This window comes from Oncorhynchus kisutch, linkage group LG5 (assembly GCF_002021735.2).
Source record: "Oncorhynchus kisutch isolate 150728-3 linkage group LG5, Okis_V2, whole genome shotgun sequence".
In the NCBI taxonomy this organism is placed as follows: domain Eukaryota; kingdom Metazoa; phylum Chordata; class Actinopteri; order Salmoniformes; family Salmonidae; genus Oncorhynchus; species Oncorhynchus kisutch.
This window is the reverse complement of record NC_034178.2, coordinates 28884912-28907117: the sequence shown is the minus strand read 5'-3', so window position 1 is coordinate 28907117 and position 22206 is coordinate 28884912. Positions and strand designations below refer to the sequence as shown.

Here is a 22206-nt window from a genome sequence, read left to right as displayed (position 1 = left end):
TTCATTGGCACATATATCCAAAATAATGCAAAGTCCAATGCTTCAAACAGAAAGTGTAACTTTAATATTGATACTGTCATTAATGGGGTTCTTCAGTAATTATGCATAATAGTTGTTTGATACGAGTTTGATGTCTAGCTGTTTAGTTCCATGGGGACATTATTGCACAACATCAGCTGATTCAGGAAAGGACTTTTCTGTGATAAAGAGCTTGTGTGTTACTGCACGCAACTTAACAACAGCCAAAGTGGCCAAAGTGCGGGAATTAATGTTGATCTCGAGGATTGACAGAACATTTTGGTGACTCTGTTGTTGCAGTGGTCAAGATAATTAGCCTACTTGGTGGACAGAGCAATCGGGAACATGAAAACGGCTTATTTATTCGTTTTTGAATAGAAATCGAAGAAAAAAAAAGACTTGTTTTTTCTGTTTTTGCATATTAAACCAAAACACAGCTTTATATTTCAATGATCAAATGTGGGTGGGGTTAAATGAGGAATGCCTGGTCAAGTGCACAGCCAACTATTCCTGTCCTTTCAGAGCAGGAGGTCACCATTACAACTTCATCCTATAAATCCAAGTCATTCATTGATTAATACATAGCTGCCCATAATATTCCACAGTGCCAAGATAAGGTAAGACTTCTCAATTTCTGCATAACATTTAGTGTGTATTGACTTATTAATGAACTCTTGTTAATGCAAATGGTTAGCTCACTGATATATCCTAGCTACCTAGCTAACCATTGGTCATCTTATTAAATAATGCAATACAGCCAAAACAACCGTACCTATTGATAGACTAGAGATCATATCAAATCAACGTTTATTTGCCACGTGTGCCAAATACAAAAGGTGTAGACCTTACAGTGAAATGCTTACTTATAGGCTCTAACCAACAGTGCAATTTCTAAGTTAAAAAAAGCTATTAGGTGAACAATAGATAAGTAAAGAAATAAAAACAACAGTAAAAAAGACATTGAAAAATAACAGTAGTGAGGCTATATACAGGCACCGGTTAGTCAGGCTGATTGAGGTAGTATGCACATGTAGGTATACATACTTGCACAGGGGTTATGCCCCAGCTATAGTTAGTCAGCGGTTTCACATCTAACTAGCTGGAATGAAGCAAGGGTATGAATAGTAGACATGTAAATATATCCTTTGACTGTTTACAGCAGGTCTTCACCTACCCAGACCTGTCTGATAAGCCTGATTAGGGTGCCGTGGATGTGTCCAGCTTAGACCTTACCGTGAAATGCTTACTTTACAAGCCTTTAACCTAACAATGCAGTTTTAAGAAAATATTGTTATGTACTGTACATGTAGGTAGGGGTAGAGATAATAAACAGCGAGTTGCAGCAGTGTAAAAACAAAGGGGGGGGGGGGGGGGGGGGGGGGGTCAATTCAAATAGTAAAGCAAAATAATTGTTCAGCAGTCTTATGGCTTGGGGGTAGAAGCTGTTAAGGAGCCTTTTGGACCTAGACTTAGTGCTCCGGTACCGCTTGCCATGCAGTAGCAGAGAGAACAGTCTATGACTTGGGTGACTGGAGTCTTTGACACATTTTTGGGCCTTCCTCTGACACTGCCTAGTATAGTATATAGGTCCTGGATGGCAGGAAGCTTGGCCCCAGTGATGTACTGCGCTGTACGCACTACCCTCTGTAGCACATTACGGTCGGATGCCGAGTAGCTGCCATACCAGGGAGTGAGCAACCGGTCAGGATGCTCTCGATGGTGCAGCTGTATAACTTTTTGAGGATCTGGGGACCCATGCCAAGTCTTTTCAGTCTCCTGAGGCGGAAAAGGCATTGTCGTGCCCTCTTCACGACATTCTTAACGGTTTGGACCATGATAGTTTGTTGGTGATGTGGACACCAAGGAACTTGAAGCTCTCGACCTGATCCACTACGGCCCTGTCAATGTAAATGGGGGCTAGGCCCTCCTTTTCCTGTAGTCCACAATAATCTCCTTTGTCTCGCTCACGTTGAGGGAGAGGTTGTTGTCCTGGGACCATAGTCCCAGTTCTCTAACCTCCTCCCTATAGGCTGTCTCATTGTTGTCGGTGATCAGGCCTACCACCGCTGTTGTCAGCAAACTTAATGATGGTGTTGGAGTCATGTTTGGCCATGCAGTGGGTAAACAGAGCGTATAGGGGGACTAAGCATGCACCCGAGGGGCCCCCCGTGTTGAGGATCAGCGTGGCAGATGTGTTGCCTACACTCACCACCTGGGGCGTTCTGTCAGGAAGTCCAGGATCCAGTTGCAGGGGTAGGTGTTCAGTCCCAGGAACATTAGCTTAGTGATGAGCTTGGAAGGCACTATGGTGCTGAACGCTGAGCTGTAGTCAATGAACAGCATTTTCACATTCACTACCGTTCAAAAGTTTGGGGTCACTTAGAAATGTCCTAGTTTTTGAAAGAAAAGCATTTTTTTTTGTCTATTAAAATAACATCAAATTGGTCAGAAATACAGTGTAGACATTGTTAATGTTGTTAAGGACTATTGTAGCTGGAAACGGCAGATTTGTTATGGGGAATAACTACTTTACATAGGTGTACAGAGGCCCATTATCAGCAACCATCACTCATGTGTTCCAATAACACGTCGTGTTAGCTAATCCAAGTTTATCATTTTTAAAAGGCTAATTGATCATTAGAATACCCTTTTGCAATTATGGTAGCACAGCTGAAAACTGTTGTTTTGTTCTGATTAAAGAAGCAATTAAACGGGCCTTCTTTAGACTAGTTGAGTATCTGGAGCGTCAGCATTTGTGTGTTCGATTACAGGCTCAAAATGGCCAGAAACAAAGACCTCTCTTCTGAAACGCATCAGTCTATTCTAATTTGGGGAAATTAAGGCTATTCCATGAGAGAAATTGCCAAGAAACTGAAGATCTCGTACAAAGCTGTGTACTACTCCCTTCACAGAACAGCACAAACTGTCCTTAACCAGAATAGAAAGAGGAGTGGGAGGCCCCGGTGCACAACTGAGCAAGAGGACAAGTACATTAGAGTGTCGAGTTTGAGAAAGAGACGCCTCACAAGTCCTAAACTGGAAGCTTCATTAAATAGTACCCGCAAAACATCACTCTCAAACGTCAATAGTGAAGAGGCGACACTATTGACGTTGAGACTGGTGTTTTGCGGGTACTATTTAATGAAGCTTCCAGTTTAGGACTTGTGAGGCGTCTCTTTCTCAAACTCGATGGGATGTTGTCCTCCTCGGATAAACTTGGATTAGCTAACACAACATGCCATCGGAATACAGGAGTGATGGTTGCTGATAACAGGCCTCTGTACGCCTATGTAGATATTCCATTCAAAATCATCTATTTCCAGCTACAATAGTCATTTACAACATTAACAATGTCTACACTGTATTTTGGAGAAAAGAAAAGTGCTTTTCTTAAAAAAAACAAGGACATCTCTACGTGACCCCAAACTTTTGAATGGTAGTGTAGGTGTTCCTTTTATCCAGGTGGGAAAGGGCAGTGTGGAGTGTAATTGAGATTGCGTCATCTGTGGATCTGTTGGGGTGGTATGCTTATTGGAGTGGGTCTAGGGTGATGTCTAGTTTTAACACACACACTCAGCTTGAAGAGTTTAGTGATTATAATGCTTTTATCATTGGTTATTGTTATTATTATTATTGTCAATGATTATGTTGACAGAACCTATTGTATTATATTATTGAGTGGAATGATTATTGAATGGAATGATTACATCAACTATTAAAAACGATAGAAACACTGTTGTTTATCCTTTTCATTCCCCTGGAAGGTTTAGCATGGCTATAAATGATGGAGAAGTTGTCTAAAGCACAAACAGACGTAGTTACCAGGCATGACAAAGAAACATGCAGTGTCCATGTTTCATATGACATTTTGAAAGACATGTAGATGCTTTGTTGTTGCTAGGAGTTACGATCTCATTGTGTCCATCTAGACTCTTATTCCTGTAACTACACAAGAGAAGCTGCAAGAAAACCACATTTAAATGCATATCAAACCTTTCAGAAAATGTGACCTCGATGCCACACATTGGCCCCCGTTATAGAAAGACCCAGGTAGTCTGGACTTGTTTTGCATGCATGTTCTCCGTCTAGGTAAACCATAGAGCCTCCTAGGCCCACATTCCCAAGACATAATCATAAAAACAAATTCCATCTTGAATAGTTTTATTTTTGGGGGGGGGGGGGGGATTTGTTCACAATGTACAAGAAAAATTCAAACACAAAACACATTAAAATGACATTCAATAACCAATTTATTGTGAGCTATCCAACTATCCAACTCATATGGTAGTTAGGTCAAATATTATGACTTCTGTCTTCAGCATTTCATCATGTTACTCAAATATAATCCAACAGTATGGAATTAAAATAGTGCACAGTAAGTACACCCAGATAGTGCACAGTATAGCCGGGTAGGAATGTTGATGGCTTTGACACACACGTTGAATGTAAGCAAACCAATTATTAGTGCTGCTCAAGCAATGTGTGATAATTGACCGTGATGCCAACGCACCACCAGCAACCAATAAACGGTCAGCTCTCACTGCTGCCTTGACTCATGATTGGGTTCATGTACACTCAAACGTATAACGCAGTTGAAGGAATTAGAAAATGAATGAGCATGTTCTGAAACCACTGGTCCTCCCCGGTGAATAAGGCACTGTATGCCCGCAACGTTGGTTCAATACAATAAATATCTGGCAGTATCGTGGGCAATGTCTTTCCATTTCATCAAGCCGATTATTTCCAATCTGTCTGTTGAGCCAGTGAGGCACTTCATGCTATTCAAGTCTTGCCACAATATATTGGCTATTGACTAGTCTTAGATCATGGTTCAGATTATTTTCTGATGAGGATAAAGTGAGATCATACAGTACTTTAAACAAATAGTGTCCTGTTGTGATTGCTATTGCCCCATAACCAGTGCTTGACTTGAACTGAAATAGGTGCCGGTACTCATTTTGGGTGCCGGTACTGTTTATATGTAAGTGCAGGAGCTCCACAATACTTTTGAGCTAATATTTTATAAAGAGGAACAGGAGCTCAAGTAGTAGAACATGCCGGTACCCAGCTCCGGTGAGCTCCTGCCCAAGTTAAACACTGCCCATAACACCTGAGCAATACGCGTTGCCTCCAACTCATAGAGGAGAAACTAGAAATGCAGCTTTCCGTTATGTAATTGGCTGTGAGTGATGCCCATGCCGTGACCAGTCAATATCCCATTTACATTGTCATACAACGTCTGAGGGGCTAGAGTGATATAATACTGAGGTGGCATGCCGTAGCAACAACTGGCAAAACGTTGCAGGCGTTGCATACACCACAGACAGGGTGAGGCAGTAAATCACAAACTCCGACCCCATAGGAAAACTATGTACCATAAAGGTTACGCTTTATTTATTTCTTTTTACCCATCTCAACTGGCATGTACTCTTTTGACACACATACTTTGTTCTAGTGAACAGAAATGTGTCTGTACATGAACTGTGATCCTGGAAAACAGGCCTTCTAGTACTTTTTCTCCTCTTCTTTACCCCTCTCTCGCTCCTGTTGCACCAGCTAACAGAGGCAATACATTTGGCCAAATATTATCAACCGCAAATAGAACAGAGTAGGAACTGTAGTGTTAGCTTTCAGAATGATGAAACGTGAACCGTCACTGCACTCCAAAAAAAAAGAATTGTGTGCTCATTTAGAATCATTCATTTGTTGTTTCACTTATTGTTTCGGCACTTCATCTATGAGAGAATGGCCCAATTTCGAGGCCAGACTTGGGAGTAAACTGTGGGTTGAAATACTCTCAATGTGTTACTCAAAGTAACTTCAAGTTCATATAATAATGGTAATAATAAATAAAAAAATGAATGAATGTGTGAATATCTGGTAAATGTTTACTTAAAAAAAAAAAAAATCTGTCTCATGATACAAGACTTCGCCAACAGAATCATTCCCAAAGTGTGTGTAAATGCTGAAGACAGGAGAGCAAACATTTCTGTCTATAGTTTTGAAGTGCTGCTGTCTGAGGAGTGTGTTTGCGTATGTGGTGTGTGTGTGCGTGTGTGTGTGTGTGATGGGGTCAGATTCGAGTCAGCTGATGCCAAAAACTGGACGGCATGAAGCTCTCCATCTTGTCAGCGAAGAAACCCAGGGGTGCGAATAGGGTGCTGAAGAACTGAGGAACGAAAGAAACAAAGATATTTCAATACACTGCTTTCAATAGCCTACACAAGGGGTACTCAACTCCTACCCTACGAGGTCCGGAGACGGCTGGTTTTCTGTACCACCTGATAATTAATTGCACACACCTGGCGTCCCAGGTCTAAAATCCGTCCCTGATTAGAGGGGGACAATGGAAAGAAAATGCAGTGGAACTGGCTTTGAGGTCTTAGAGTTCAGTTTGAGGGGCCTACACCATCCCAAATCATACCACACAGCTCTATCTTTGTACATGAGTATCTTTACAAGCTCAGTCACAACAATAACACAATTGCACATGTGCTATAACTATATTTCTTACAATGCCATGACGTGGCATTGGCCTACTGGGGGGGGGGGGGGTGGCTACCCCAACACGATATAACTGATGAACAGAAATGAACACACTTTCATTTTGAATTCTGACAACTGCTATTCCCCTGTATTCAACAAACTACACAGACTGCTGTGGAGTACGGTGAAATCAAACGTGAGATGACAGGCACTGGCCTGGCGCGTTGTACTGAGGGGGCATGTTAGAATGTACCCTTCATCTAGGGTTGAATACCAACGCTTGCATCACTACTACACCCTAGGGATCCAAGGTCTAATTCTATAAAACGCTCTCCCAAAACAAATAAGCAAGGAGAGAGGAGACCCATAAACCCTTGTTGAGGCCTCCATGTCCAGCTTAACCAATTGAAATTGGCCTGCGGTCGCATATCTGAAAAAATATTTCAACCCCAATAGTTAAATCCACCATAAACAACACTTGAATGTGTTTATGAAGCAATACGTTTGCGAGGTGAACAGATGGTTGTGACAGGATAGGGGAAGCAAGGCCACAGCATTTTGCTCTATTATCTGGAACCACGGCCAACGCTTAAGCATGCAATGCCATGGGTCTCTCTCCCCCAATGCCGACAGCGATGACACTGCCCAACGTGACAGACAGAGGCGAGTCCTCATGCCTAGTGCAACAACAGGAATGGAAAATATTTTGAAAACATAAGATATTAGCCCAATTGATCAAGGTTTTTTCCAAATTCAGATCTGCAAAGTGGAAAGTTATTGAGTGTGGTCTTCACACATTATTTTGTCGAAAGGTATTTTGCCCAACTATTTGCTTGTGTTTATAAAAACAAGCCTTTAGGTAAACATTTCAATAATCACAAGTCTACAGACACGTCCACCCAGAACAAACAACGTGCAGTGACCATGAGTCAGATGTGTCAAAGTGTTTAAAAACACCCAGTCAAATAAGATACACTATATATACAAAAGTATGTGGATACGCCTTCAAATTAGTGGATTTGGCTGTTTCAGCCACACCAGTTGCTGACAGGTGTATACAATTGAGCACACAGTCATGTAATCTCCATAGACAAACATTGGCAGTAGCATGGCCTTACTGAAGAGCTCAGTGACTTTCAACGTGGTACCGTCATAGGATGCCACCTTTCCAACAAATCAATTCGTCAAATTCCTGTCCTGTTAGGGCTGTCCTGGTCAAATGTACGTGCTGTTATTGTGAAGTGGAAACGTATAGGAGAAACAACGGTTCAGCCGCAAAGTGGTAGGCCACACAACCTCACAGAACAGGACCGTTGAGAGCTGAAGCGTGTAGCGCGTAAAAATTGTCTGTCCTCGGTTGCAACACTCACTACAGAGTTCCAAACTGTCTCTGGAACCAACTTCAGCACAAGAACTGTTGTCAGGAACTTCATGAAATGGGTTTCCATGGCCGAGCAGCCGCACACAAGCCTAAGATCACCATGTGCAATGCCAAGCGTTGGCTGGAGTGGTGTAAAGTTCGTCGCCATTGGACTCTGGAGCAGTGGAAACACGTTCTCTGGAGTGATGAATCACACTTCACCATCTTGCAGTCCGACGGACGAATCTGGGTTTGACGGATGCCAGGAGAACGCTACCTGCCCCAATGCATAGTTCCAACTGTAAAGTTTGGTGGAGGAGGAATAATGGTCTGGTTGCTGTTTTTCATGGTTCGGGCTAGGCCCCTTAACGCTACAGCATACAATGACATTCCAGCTTTGTGGCAAAAGTTTGGGGAAGGCCCTTTCCCGTTTCAGCATGACAATGCCCCGGTGCATAAAGGGAGGTCCATACAGAAATGGTTGGTCGAGATCACTGTGGAATAACATGACTGGCCTGCACAGAGCCCTGACCAACTCCATTTTAATGCCCATGCTTTTGGAATGAGATGTTTGACGAGCAGGTGTTCACATCCTTCTGGTCATGTAGTGTATATAAAAAATAAACTCTCTCTCGTCATACCACTCAGTCACCTACTTCTGAAGACTTTGAAAACAACATCCATCCTCCATAAGATGGAGTGAGTTACAAAGCACACTTTGAATTAGGTTAGGCCTTGCCCTACTGACACAATGAGCCACAGAATAGGTAACCTAATAAAAGCTGGTTGAGGACAGACATGGCTGCCATGTAGTAGGGCTAGGAGTAGATAAAGAGGAAGCGTGGGGGGGGGGGGGGTCACCCCCACTGTCCTGTCTCAGGCCGGGGATCTTTTTTTATCCTCTTCAGCAGAAATCTCGTTTTTTCCTCAGAGAACGGTATGGGCCTGGGCTGTTCCCCTCCCTCCAGCCTCCGAGGCTTTCATGGAGTGCCTCTATCTGGCCCTTACACAAACCAGGCTCTCCACTGCGCTGTAAAAGTGTTATCTAGAGGCAGTCTTTCCCATAACAAAAGTGTGAGTGCCAGGCGGTCTCTGCGGACTTGTTTTTGCCCAGGCTAATGGCCCTGCTCTGCTGTGTAAAGTGAGAGCTAATAAACAGGGCCACCGTAAACAGAGGATTAGCGTGAGAGAGGGCCTAGCCAAACAGGCTAAAAACAGAAACACTGACAGTCTGCCACACTGTCTTATAAATAAACAAGGGACTAAATCACATACATCAAACCCAATGCTTAAACCCTGGAACTAATGCGCATGCTGTAAGCCTATGTTGGATTGTGTTATCAGCTGCTGGCTTACGCTCTTTCGGCCCCCATATATTCCCATAATGTGCGGGAAAAGGGGCTCTGTGAAATGGGCTATGGGGGCAATTGGACTGCAGTTCTTTACTTTTGATGTTTAACAGGCACGGTGCATTAGGCAAACTGAGCCTGGGCTGGAAAACAGCCCTTTGAGAAGGACTGCGTGGAGGTGTTAACCTGTTCTGGTAGTGACAGGCACACTCTATCATCCTAAACCTTAACCTCCACATTCCCTGGAGACCCTCCTGACAGGGTGCGGCTCTGTGGAAAACCGGCGTCATCAAAGCAAGTTTCCTCTTCAGGTCTGCTATAGTAGCCAAGTACGGTGCTGCTGAGCGAAGGTGTTGCTCGCTTGTTCTCAACCTACATTTCCGGCTTTCTCAAGAGACTTGGAACTGGGAAGTGAGACGACGCAAGACTAGCCTGTTCTGGTTGAGAAAGGCCCACGCCACTTATCGAGTCTGAACTAAATCACTAGAGGTGGCCCTCTTAGCTGTTGCTCTGTGGATGATCTTCAAGTCCTGCTATCCAATACATGAGTGTACTACGAACTACCTGGCTGGGACAGAGCTTAGTTGGAGATGCTGCTTTTGCGCCAAGTCATACAGTACAGTACTCTAGGAATCTACTCAGAAAACAGGATATGGTTAAGCTAGATTTCATTCTCACACCGTGGAGGCAAAAACAACTCTATTAAATAATACAATATTAAATCCTAAGAGATTCTGGCTGTATTGCTCTAGCGCTGTGCTGTGAAAGACACAGGAGCCACATCCAAAATCAGACCCAGGCATCCCATGAGCCTCGTTGTTGACAGAGGTGAGAGGCAGCGACTACACAAGAGGACAACTGGGTCAGAGTACATGAGAATAATAACACGCATACAACATGTCTTAAGAATTTAATCGTTCCCATTAAAACGCTTCTAAATTTAAAACGGACCCAGTTCGATATCAGCAAATCACTCTAGGTTAATGGTATTTTCTATACTAGGATATGTCAATGCCACACCTCTGCAACTCCCGAGAAGGGTGATCACAAAGCAGAGAAATACCACATCCAGATTCCATTTATATATTGACAACCTTGTTTTGTTTCCTAGCCCAAATGACCATCAAGTATTCATTCAGCGAATGTAACATGAAAAGCCATGTGAAGCGGTCCATAGTAAATATTACCCCCAACATCCAAAACGATCAGTGGAAGAGAATTGCACGACTTACTGCTTTGGCAAAAACGCCCATGAGCTCAGGAAACTGGTGTGTGAGCATGGCCAGCATGGCAGTGAACGAACAAAGGCCCGCTGTGAAGAGGATGAAGAAGGGAAGCTCTTTCTTTGGGTACACAGACACCTCGTGGAAGGCTGCAGAAGAGAACAAGAGGGGGGGAGGGCAGAGAAAGAGGAGAAGAGAGAGATAGAGGCACATATTATCATCAGAATTTACCATTGCATTGAGTATACTGTATAGTAGTGACTTGTCCTACTACTTACAGGGCAGCAGTTCCCGATCTGCTGTTTCTGTGCACCCAGGGTAGGGGTAAAACAGGTGACCCTTCTCTAGAGGGTAGGGAATTATCCGAAAAGCTTCAGGGGCAGGAGAGAAATGCAGAAAAACACATCAAGCATGTACATGCATAGATTTTAAATGTCAACTCTTTTTTTTAATGCGAGCACTGCCAGAAATGCAATGAATGAATTAATCAACCTACTAATTATCAAACAATCAATCAATGTCCCAGTACGTACTGCCTTCCCAGGTGCAGTGCAGCAGGTTTAAGGCTCCCTCGGCCCTCTTCCAGTGCTGCAGGTGAAAGAAGGCGTAGGCCACCGCCTCGCTGTCCCCCCTCTTCAGGATGTGCTCTGGAGGCAGGATCAGACTCTTCATCTCTAATAAATACTACAGACAGAGAGGCAGACAGGAGACAACGCCATTACAGTACATTACAGGTACAAAGGCGTTGGCATAGTTCAGCAGCAGACGCTCTTATCCAGGGTGGCTTACAACCGGCGTGAGGTAAACAACCGTATTTCGCAATAACAGTCGCAATCTGCTAAATTTGTGCTGTTCAGCAGAGAGAAGTGTGAATGTGAGTGCAAGGAAGACAAGGGCAGTGTAGTTCATTTATTTGAATGGGAATTAGTCAGCACTTCATCCATATCCTGTTGAGCAATAATTCCCTAGGCTAAGGCTATCTGACCGATAGACTGAAATATACTTTTCCTCGTGAGGCATTTGTTGAGGGCCCTTGTTTTGCAATTGTTCAAGTGGGGGAAATCTAAAGCCTCTCTCTTCTCTTTTACTGTTAGTTTCAGAGTGTAAACTCCCCTTGTGAGTTCCTCCCACTGAGTCAGGCTATGCTGTGTGGTGCTGCCGACTTTCCTCCGTGTCTGGACTGTGTGTGTGTGTGTGTATGTGTGTGTGGCGGCGTGGCAGTGGCGTTAATCCCCTCTGAACTGGTCCCCTGGGCTGTGGGTCCAGCAGGGACCGTTGGGGTTGGGCCTTCTGGATTCCCAGGCAGCCTGCTTCACAGGACTATGGGTCTTAGACTGACACTTTGGGAAGGTTACCCTAAAGCTAATCCTGTTTAATCTCCCCCATGGTCATAGGCTCAGCCAGCCAGCCAGCCCAGTGCATAGCAGCCCAGAGCCACCCTGCTTGCCCAGGAGGCTGCACCCAGGGCCTCTGCACTACTCTCCTCTTCCCTCAAGGACAGTTAGCTGGTGTGTTAGCTGGCTGGCTACAGTGTGTTTGCATGAATATGATGCTGATTGGTTATGCGTGGATAACGGTCTGTGAGTTTCACGTTTTTGAGATTAAAAAGTGCTAGACACTCAAAGACGTTTTCAGCGCACTCCACTCCTCGCTGCAGTGATTTATTTGAGTTGCAGTCATTCAATGGCGTGCGCGACTTTCATGTCCTCGCCAAATTTGAGACTTTTACGCCAGTCAGCACTTAGGCTTACTGTATAGATCAGGGCTCTCCCACCCTGTCCCTGGAGAGCTACCCTTCTGTAGGTTTACGCTCCAACCCCAGTTGTAACTAGCCTGATTCAGCTTTTCAACCAGCTAATTATTAGAATTGGGTGTGCAAGATTAGGGTTGGAGCGAAAACCTACGCGGTAGCTCTCCAGGAGCAGGGTTGGAGAGGCCTGCTATATAGATGCTGAGCATACTTCATTCTGTTAGGAGCAGCACTTTTAACCAGGTATACCAGTGTGTTTAATAAGGGTAGAGGTGATGGTTACCAAAGCATTTGACTGGCAGCTGTCCTTCCTGGCATGCCCTGGCATAAGGGTGGGTAACACCTCGGCCCTCTGCGCTGCCTCCCTCCTCCGTACCCCCCCCCCCCCCCCCTTCACCAGTCGCCTCTTTGATGAAGGGATCGAGTTTCATTGACGTTCCTCTTTTATCTTGGAACACTCATACGCCGGAGCATAACTCATAAGCCTCCCTCCGATTTTAATCTTCGGCATTTAGCACAATGGAACAAGTCGACGACATCCAGCCGTCGTCTCATTGGCTCACGGTGCTGTTGAAGGATAGGTGACCTCTGAGGCCGTCTGTCATGTTAGGTCACCCGAAAGTAGCGGCGGACTGAACTGGACGGATGCTGGAGGATGATATTGACCCGAGAAACTGATCTAAAAAAAAGATGGTACGTTTTGTATCGTTCCTTCCAATGATTAAGGTTAGGAACTGGTGAAGGTGAGCTGACGCTAGAGCTGTGCCAAGGCACTTCTTACTGCCGCCCGTCTCCTCCAGTGCAGTGTTGGATCACACTTGACCTAAGTCAAGCCTCCATCCACCTGAATTCTGAACAAGGCCGAGGAGGCCATCGCCACAACATAGGCTACCAGGCACAAAGCAGCACACTCGAAATGCGCGAGGAAGTGTTAACCACAGGAGTGTGCCAAATATAAAACACATTCAGGTGTCCTTAACACTGGACCAGCCATACAGGCTTCCCTCTGTCCGGTTTCTCAACCATTCTACTGTTCCTTGGAGAGAGAGAGAGAGAGAGAGAGAGAGAGAGAGAGAGAGAGAGAGAGGGAGAGCGAGACTGATTGGGACAGACAAGAAAAAAGTGGCGAGGAGAGCGGTTAAGAGGTTGAGCACTGAAACAGCTGGGTGTGTGGAGCATTTAGTGCAGTCTGCTCATGTGATGTAGCGTGATGTCCATATATAATCCCCTCAGGCCTGCTGCGATGCTGGCCCTAACACTCCCCACGCCTGACCTCCCAGAATGCCCATAAATCTTGCCTTCATTACACCACTCTTCCAAGGCTGCCTGGTGGGGGCTGGCTGGTGGACTGACTGACTGCTGAGGGGTCACGTTGCCGAGGCCGGTGGGAGGAATCGGGGGGGGGGGGTCTCGCTCGTTGATTGAAGCAGGGGAATGCGGGGAAGCTGCTGGGAATGGAAGCCCACCCACAACAGAGCCAGAGCAGCTCGCTCCAGTCCAGTGAACAACTGGTATCTGTGGGTGAACACTGGCTGCTGGGCAGAAAACAGCCCACGCCAGGCATGCCTCGGGCTCTACGGCTACAGGTGCACTCAATGACCATTTAGACAGACAAGGACAGGGGTCCCTTGTGAAAGAGATACACACCGGATCTTGATAAGATCTCAAATGGGACTCACCTTGATCAATAAATAAATAAATAAAAGACAAGTCTGACACATCATTTCGACCAGGAAATAATCCCGCTGCATAATCTCAAAAGCTTTGACTATAAGAAGACCAAAGCACCCAACCCTATAGCGGATTCAATTAATTGACTTGACACGGTGAAGCTGAAAGAACCTGCTTCACTCCCGCACTCCTGAGGACAATGCGACAGGCACAACTCTTTTAAAAGTCGCCACGTTAAGTCAGTCGCAGCCATCTATTTCCTGTGTTTGATCGGTGCAAAAACCACCGGTCACTTCAATAATCACTGGATTGATTGCTTTCATTTGACTCCTGCGAACCTTTCATACCTCTTGCTTGAGCCTGTACTTTTTTCCCTCGTTAAAAGGTACGAGTGCAGAAATGTTTGTAATGGCCTGTCAAACGCACGCTGGTAATGGCGTCTATAATAACGCTAAAGCTTCATCTGGGATTCAATGCATCGTTTCGATACTTAAGTCACAAGAAAGAGAAGAAATATTTTTTTAATGAGTGTTGATTTTTTTGGGTGGAATTTAAAAAAAGTAATCATTTAATACAGATGTTTACAAATTAGACGCGCGGAAATGAAACAAGTACCTAAAATGAACACTTGCGATTATAGTGACATTATGTCTTACTCTCGCAAACAATGTTTGTTTAGATAGGTGTAACCTAGAGCCAAGTGTGGTGATTTCTAATCTAGGATATCCTGCTATTGACACACTTGAATTACGCAACAGAAAGTGACAACAACAGGAATTAAATTAGGCAGTCTAGACAGCACATGTGAGTGCAGGTAGGCATAGACAGCACAGGTAGGCATAGACAGGGCATGTTTTTGCAGCCCTGTTCCATCCCGTTATGTTAATGTATTCACGAATGAAAATACACCCATTGTGTTTATGCAAATGAGGCATCTCATATGATTTACTTTAAGAAAAAAAATACCTGATACCATTAGAAAATATACAGTATCATCCGAAAGTATTCATACCCCATGGCTTACTCCACATTTTGTTGTGTTACAGCCTGAACTCAAAATAGATTAAATAAAAACTATTCTCATCCATCTACACACAATACTGCATGAAAGTGAAAACATGTTTTTAGAAATGTTAGCAAATGTATTAAATGTAATGAAATACAGATATGTATATAAGTATTCACAGCATTGAGCCAATATATGTTACGTTCATCTTTGCCATAGATTTTCAAGACGATTTAAGTCCAAACTGTAACTAGGCCAATCAGGAACATTAAATGTTGTCTTGGTAAGCAACACCAGTGTATATTTGGCCTTGTGTTTTATGTTATTGTCCAGCTGAATGTTGACTTGTCTGGTGGAAAGCAGACACCCAGGTTTTAATCTAGGATTTTCTGTTTCTTTTAATCCTGAAAAACTCCCTAGTCCACTCCTTGCCGGTGACAAGCATCCTCATAACATGACGCAGCCTCCACCATGCTTGAAAATATGAAAAGTGGTACTCAGTGATGTGGTGTGTTGGATTTTCCCCAAACATAACGGTTTGTATTCAGAACAAAGTTAATTTCTTTGCCACATTTTAAATGTTTTATTTTTTGTGCTTTATTGCAAACAGGATGCATGTTTTGGAATATGTTTTATTCTGTACAGGCTTCTTTTCACTCAGGCATTTAGGTTAGTATTGTTGAGTAACTACAATGGTGTTGATCCATACTCAGTTTTTTCACTACCATTAAACTCTTAACTATTTAAAGTTACAACTGGCCGTGAGCGGTTTCTTTCCTCTCCGGCAACGTAGTTAGGAAGGACACCAGCATGTTTGTAGGGACTGGGTTTATTGATACACCATCCAAAGTGTAATTAATAACTTCACCATTCTCAAAGGGATATTCAAATCCTGCTTCTTTTTTTTCTTCCCCTTACCCATCTACCAATAGGTGCCCTTCTTTGTGAAGCATTGGAAAACCTCCCAGGTCTATGCGTTTGAAATTCACTGCTTGACTGAGGGACCTTACAGATAATTGTATATATGTGTGGGGTACAGAGATGAGGTAATCATTCAAAAAGGATATGTTATTAAACACTATCCATGCAACTTATTATGTTGACTTGTTAAGCACATTTTTACTCCTGAACTGATTTAGGCTTGCCATAAAAAAAGGGGGTTGAATTGGGGGTTGAATTGACTCAAGACATTTCAGCTTTTAATTTTTGATTAATTTGTAAAAATGTCTAACATCATTCCACTTTCACATGATGGTGTAGGCCAGTGACACAAAATCTAAATTGAATCACAACAAAATGTAGAAAAAGTCAAGGGGTGTGAATACTTTCTGAAGGCACTGTGTGTGTGTGTATATATATATATATGCATTCTAAGAAAATAAGTGACATATGACAATACATGTTATACCTGAATTCCCACCAAAATCCCTGAACTCCATTCATTTATGCGTCAGTGGCAGTAAAATGTTTTATGTGCTATAATTCAGTCGATTTGAACATTTCTAAAAGGTTTGGAGTGTCCCATCTGCCTGTCTACTATGAGACGTGAACCCTGGGAGGGAGAAGATCTTCTTCAATGGGACAGAGATTGACAGACGGAGAGAACATATTAGTCTCTCCCAGCTCAACGGTCTAGAGCAGGGGTATTCAACTCTACCCTACGAGGTCCGGAGCTTGCTGGTTTTTGGTTCTACCTGATAAATCATTGCACACACCTGGTGTCCCAGGTCTAAATCAGTCCTTGATTAGAGGGGGACAGTGGAAAAAAATGCAGTGGAACTGGCTTTGAGGTTCAGAGTTTAGTTAGAAGGGTCTAGGGTAACACCAGTTGAAAGCAGAGGTGCTGTAGATGTGCACTATCTCTGGGATCACTACTTTATAGTCTGACCCGCCCTGTTTGTCAGTGCCATGGCAGGGGAATGAGAGGGGGCAAAGGGGGGCTGAGAAGGGAGCAGAGAGGGGGGCAGCAATGCCCCTGGGGCGAGGTGGGGGACAGGGAGACACTCAGGATGAGGGCCCTCACATCAAAGCCTGGATCAAAGCACTGAGTTTCCCCCTCGCTGCCTGTGACTGCCACACATCGCAGCTCACACACACACACACACACACGCATTTGCTGTAGGGAGGCTGCGACCTCTGTGTATGTGAGTGAGTGTGAGAGAGAGAGAGAGAGAGAGAGAGAGAGAGAGTGTGTGTGTGGGGGATTGTGTGTTTTACTATAGGACATCCAAGCCTAATCCCTGTGGGAAGAGATGTGCAGGAATGGTTTCTGTCTGTCTACTGCAGGGGACACATCAAGGCCCCTTGTTGTCACCCAGACCAGAGTACAGCCCAGTCATGTCCATGATCAACGAGGTTACACCTCAGGTTCCTGTTCAGTAGGTAGAAAATATTTTGAAACGGGGGATGTACTATCTGATCTTATGCAGTAAAAATACAGATTTGTATTTTCTGTTGCAAAAGATTTTGCTACAGTATGCCCTACTGAACACGATCCAGATCTCACCAGGAACTCTTCATAGTCAACTGATAGATAGCTAATGGAATAATAATTAGGCTTATAGTTTTACCTTTGGAAAAATCCACTAAGTGCAGGGCACCGTGTTCTACTGTGCTACAGAGAGAGTGAGTAGTGGCTCACAGGTCCAGTCCTGACTACAGCAGCTACATTTACGATGCAGTGCAATACTGACACCAGCTGGCTGTCCTAGGTCCTTACAAGTACTAAAGTCAGCACAGTTCTGGTAGAGACATTGATGCTCTCTGCTGCCATCACTCCAGAAGAGAATGGAGTACAGCAAAATAACTACATAGCCATCCATCACCTGTGTTTGTAAAAAAATGACAGAATTTGCTCAAATAAAGCTAACCATACAAATTCATATCAGTTGTTGCATTTCCCCCACTAATTGTTCAGGTTCGGACTTGGATAGGGTACACTAAGCTGATTCTAGATATATACACCTTTCTTGCAATTAATGGTCAAGGTTAGGATTTGGAGAGCATAAGCTTATCCTAGATCTGTGGCTGAAGGTCTCGACTGACCTTTGGCACATGTGGGTTGAACTCCACAGCTCTGTGTATAGCCTCCACAGCGTTCATCTCTGCAGTGCTCAGGCCCCGCCGGGATGCTGCCTCAGGAGAAAACCTGGGACATATGGAGAGAGACGTATGGAGAGAGAGACAAAGAGAAAGACACACCCATGTTAAGACAGAAGTACTACTGCACTCATAAAAAGAGAGTTGGACGTCCCACAAAAAAGTTTTGATTGTTTAGTAGACAGAATTCCCCCGTGCTACTTGTCTGACCTATAAAAACAGATGCATCCTTGTCAAGTATAGATCATGCAATATACTGTTTTTGTACGTCTTATACATTTTTTACAATAATGGTTACTAACGGATCTTAAAAATCTAAATTTCCCCCACGGGGACACTTACTTCTCTGATACAGCCCGTGCTTTCAGCAGTGCAGACGTGTAGCATATAGTAGCTGACTTTGGCAAGCTGATGTCTACAACCAGAACACATGATGGTTATTTCACTTTAAGCTCAAACTAGGAGTCTGGAAATCATGAACACAGAGGACTGGTTCAAAGTCATTGTCGTTTGTTGGCTTGAACCTTGTTTTTCCTCACGTGGTCCTACGGGGTTCAGTTGGTAGCATGGGGCTTTCAACGCCAGGATTATGGGTTTGATTAACGCTGGGCCCACTAATATGAAAAATGTACACACTCATTACTGTCGCCTTGGATAAAAACATTGGCTACATGCCATATAGCTTACCGTCATATTTGGCAAGGACTGCTTGTACGTCAGCGTAAGCCTGCAGCTCCAGTAACGCCTCTAGGAGATTTTCATGTATATTCAACATTCCCAACAGTGGGAATTCTTTCATTAACTGGGAAAAAGTAAGGAACAGTAAGTGAGAGAAGGAATCATAAAGTGTCCTGGCTAACCAGTATTAAAAGGTGCATAGAAGAGGACTAAAGACAGGACAATAAAAATCACAGCCTCCAGGTACACATTACTTCTGTTTGTTCTATCCTCTAAACAGCGACTAATACCAGGGCTGCGTTCAGTATGACAAAACAGTGTAAAACGATGAATTCAACGGAAATGGTACTGTACTGAAAGACCGGTTGAAAAGCTTTGTGATTATGGTGGCCCAGAGGGCGATTATGAATGGTGTGCTGCAGGAGTTTTGTGATTTCAGATGGTCACACCCATATTGATCTGGCCACACCCCGCCAACATGGGAGCAAAAACATACCACAAAGGCTGTTTAAGAACGATGCAAACCGTCACGCAATGTAGCAAACATTGAATCGAACTGAATGCATCCCAGGTAAGTGAACTCTCCCTCTAGCCAATCAATGGCATCAATCAATAAAAATAAATCTTACATACACCAGATAGGTACAGTGAAATGTGTTGTTTTTAAAGGGTCGCTCGAGGGAACAGACAGATTTTTCACCTTGTCGGCTTGGGTATTTCAACCAGCAACCTTTTGGTTCCTGTCTCAATGCTGTAACTGCTAGGTTACCTGCATAAACAGGCATAATGCAGAACTCAAGGCCCTGATTTTAACACCCCTGGTCAAGGAAATGGCAACACTCACATCTCTCATCATTTTCACTGCCTCCTTGATGCGTCCCAGCTTGCGTGCACACATGGCCAGTCTGCGTTTGATATACACCAGCAAGTTGATGTCTTTGCCAGCTATGCAAGAGAGGCAATGTATTGCATTTAATTACAAAAATCCCATCCCCGACTAATGATTTCAAAAGGCCTGAGGCTTGTGATTTGGTCCTGTACTCTCTGTTCTCTCTTACCGCTCCGCAGGGCTTGTTTGAACAGCCGCTCAGCCTCTGTGATGGTGGTAGCTTCCTCCTCAGCCAAGAGCACATAGGCAGCAGCACACCTAAAAACCACAGGGAAGACACTTGTTTTGCTTTCTACTTCTACTTCTACTCTAGAATACACCTACTTGTTTGGCCTAAATAAGACTATTCATTTTGGATTTCCCGAAATAAGCGGGCAAGGTCTTCGAACCGCAACCGAAACTGTCATGGCGGTAGAACTCACTCGTGGTTCATCTCTATGGCCTGGTAAGCTGCTCTGATCCGGGCTTGGGGATTTCTCTCCCTCCAGGCCTTCTGCATAACTGTAAGAGAACAGAAAAATATAACAAAATATTGAACGTAGTGCCTAGACATGGATCCAGAAGACTGTCTGCAGGCCAATAAGGCCCAAAGCAGTCTTTTTTTACAAAGAATGAAGGATTCTATTCCTTCCCAGAAATGTAAACTTTGGCTTTCATATATCATAATATACCAGTTGAAAAGCTTAGATTCAAACCAGTATCTTCAGTCTTGAGTTGCTGAGTGTCGCCAGTGAAGAAGGTCTGGTGGTCTTGAGCAGACAGGTTCATATCGTAGTAGGTCAAAGGCTCTTTTCCAGTCACCCATGTGTACCTTTAGAGGGGTACAAAATAAAGAGTGTCAGGGGCAAAGTATTTATAAATAGCAATTTACCTTTAGATAGAAGGGCAGTGTAGCTAAAACTCAGGATGAGTGACATCCTGTGGTGGAGGATGTACGTTACCTGCTGTATTCTGCTCCTCTGAATAGATTTAAAGGATTCCTCCAAACTTTACACTCTGCAAAAGACAAGTGTCATTACAGTGATGGCCTTGCAAACCTGAGTCACATATTCACTGGCCACCAAATGGAAGAAAAATGGACTGAAACAGTGAGAGAGCACCTGAACTTGTCCAATCAGAAATGCTAATTTTTTTGTTGTCCATTGCAAAATGCTTTGCTGCGTTTTGCTACAGTGTGCTGTGCACTAATTCCTACGACCCAGGTCTTTGGTCTGTTTGGGGAACCATACTATAGGTGAAATGTTTACCTGAGACACTGGGTCTAGGCTCAGCCTCTCCGTTGACTGAGGAGAACAGGCCAGTGGTCGTGCTGCTCTCCACCCCACCTAGGAGAGGCCGAAGATGGCTAACAGACACCTGCTCAATGAACGAGGTCCCATACTTACGAAAGTACCACCACTCAAATATCTGCAAGCAGGGGATTGGGCCAGTCATACAGAGAGCAATGTACACATCTTCTTGACAATGAAATTGATTGCCATTTATTTGAATCGTATCATTGTGCACTGGTGTTGGTATTTGAATTGCACATTTGCAAATGTGGAGTGTCCAATCTACAACCAGGGCTAACTATATTCACCAACCCCCATGCAGTGAATAACCCTGTGATCTTCACAACTCACCAAGATTAGGCCAGAGATGAGAGAGGATGTTCCAGTGAGTGCCACATAGAATTTAGGGGTCAGTGTATTCAAGAACACAGATGCTGAAACAACAGGTATGTTAGATCAAATGCATAACACACAAATTGATGACACTGCACAAGCCTGACTGAATAATATGACTGGGATTCAGATATAACACTGAACGTAAATTAGAGGCTGATAATGCAGAGCCTACTACAGACAGAGCCTGTGCTGGGTCCGTGTAGCTAGCTAGCGAGGTTGAAGTAGCCCATTGGTGAAGAAGCCCATTGGTGAAGAGAGATATAGCTAGTTAGCTATGTCTCTAGCGAATAGCCACACTGACTAAGAAACTCATGCAATTCTAGCAATCACTATGCATTGCTAGTTTGAATGATGTAGCGATCTAGCTAGCAGGTTAGTTGTTATGCATAAGCATAACAGTAAACGTTAGTTAGGTGTTTAATAGCTGTCTAATATTTAATTTAAAAAACAACCTGAGATGCTGGCTATGGAACTGTCAAACTTTCACTTCATCCACTGTCTCTCGATGTATATTTGTTAGCTAGCAGGCTGGTTACATTAGCTAACTAGCTAGCTTGCCCATTCTTTGATGGCTCTGCATTACAGCTAACGTTACTTTAGCTAGCTAACTCACCTGAGGTAAGAGTGTCCTGCAGTTTCAAGGGGCTTCGCAGAACATAGATCATAGTTAAAACCATGGCAAACCAAACTGCACATATGTATGTCCATGACCAGGACAGCCATGATTTTAATTTCTCTGTAAATCCAATAGATTGAGGATTACTGCTGGTGGCGTCCTCCATGTTTTTACCGGATGGCTGTGCTGTAAACAGAGGAATCATGTGCCAGTGGCACCAAAGATTTGTTAAAAGTAACCCAAGAAAAATCAGAGCCTGTCGTTTCCAATGCGAGCAAATTAATCATATTGGCCCGAACAAACAAGGAGGTGGGCAGAGCCAAGCTCCTATTGGCCTGTTCTAACATTAATTTGCATATTTTCGTTAGGGAACGCCTACTCTGTGAAATGCGCG

The 22206-nt window shown here is 44.0% G+C and overlaps 1 protein-coding gene and 1 long non-coding RNA gene across 3 annotated transcripts; one reads left to right on the top strand and one right to left on the bottom strand.

Annotated features, from left to right (window-relative positions):
* Positions 1-258: 258 nt before the first annotated feature.
* On the top strand, positions 259-15828 carry LOC116374195 (uncharacterized). The gene is made up of 3 exons (XR_004209995.1): positions 259-635; positions 15284-15399; positions 15796-15828. It is a non-coding gene; the product is annotated as an uncharacterized LOC116374195 (long non-coding RNA).
* LOC109890851 (suppressor of tumorigenicity 7 protein-like) lies at positions 4163-22104 on the bottom strand. Of its 2 annotated transcripts, none has more exons than XM_020482923.2 (15): positions 21810-22103; positions 21152-21234; positions 20777-20936; positions 20471-20525; positions 20225-20340; positions 19952-20030; positions 19699-19787; positions 19485-19585; positions 18650-18764; positions 18305-18377; positions 17909-18011; positions 10970-11120; positions 10715-10807; positions 10446-10585; positions 4163-6187 (listed from the first exon to the last, which is right to left on the bottom strand). In XM_020482923.2, exons 1-15 carry the CDS (start codon positions 22015-22017, stop codon positions 6092-6094), a joined length of 1662 nt encoding a protein of 553 aa, XP_020338512.1. In that variant the 5' UTR covers positions 22018-22103; the 3' UTR covers positions 4163-6091. The 2 variants fall into 2 exon arrangements, with proteins under 2 accessions (XP_020338512.1, XP_020338511.1); XM_020482922.2 differs by having other exon boundaries at positions 4167-6187; positions 20201-20340; positions 21810-22104.
* Between the last annotated feature and the right edge of the window lie 102 nt (positions 22105-22206).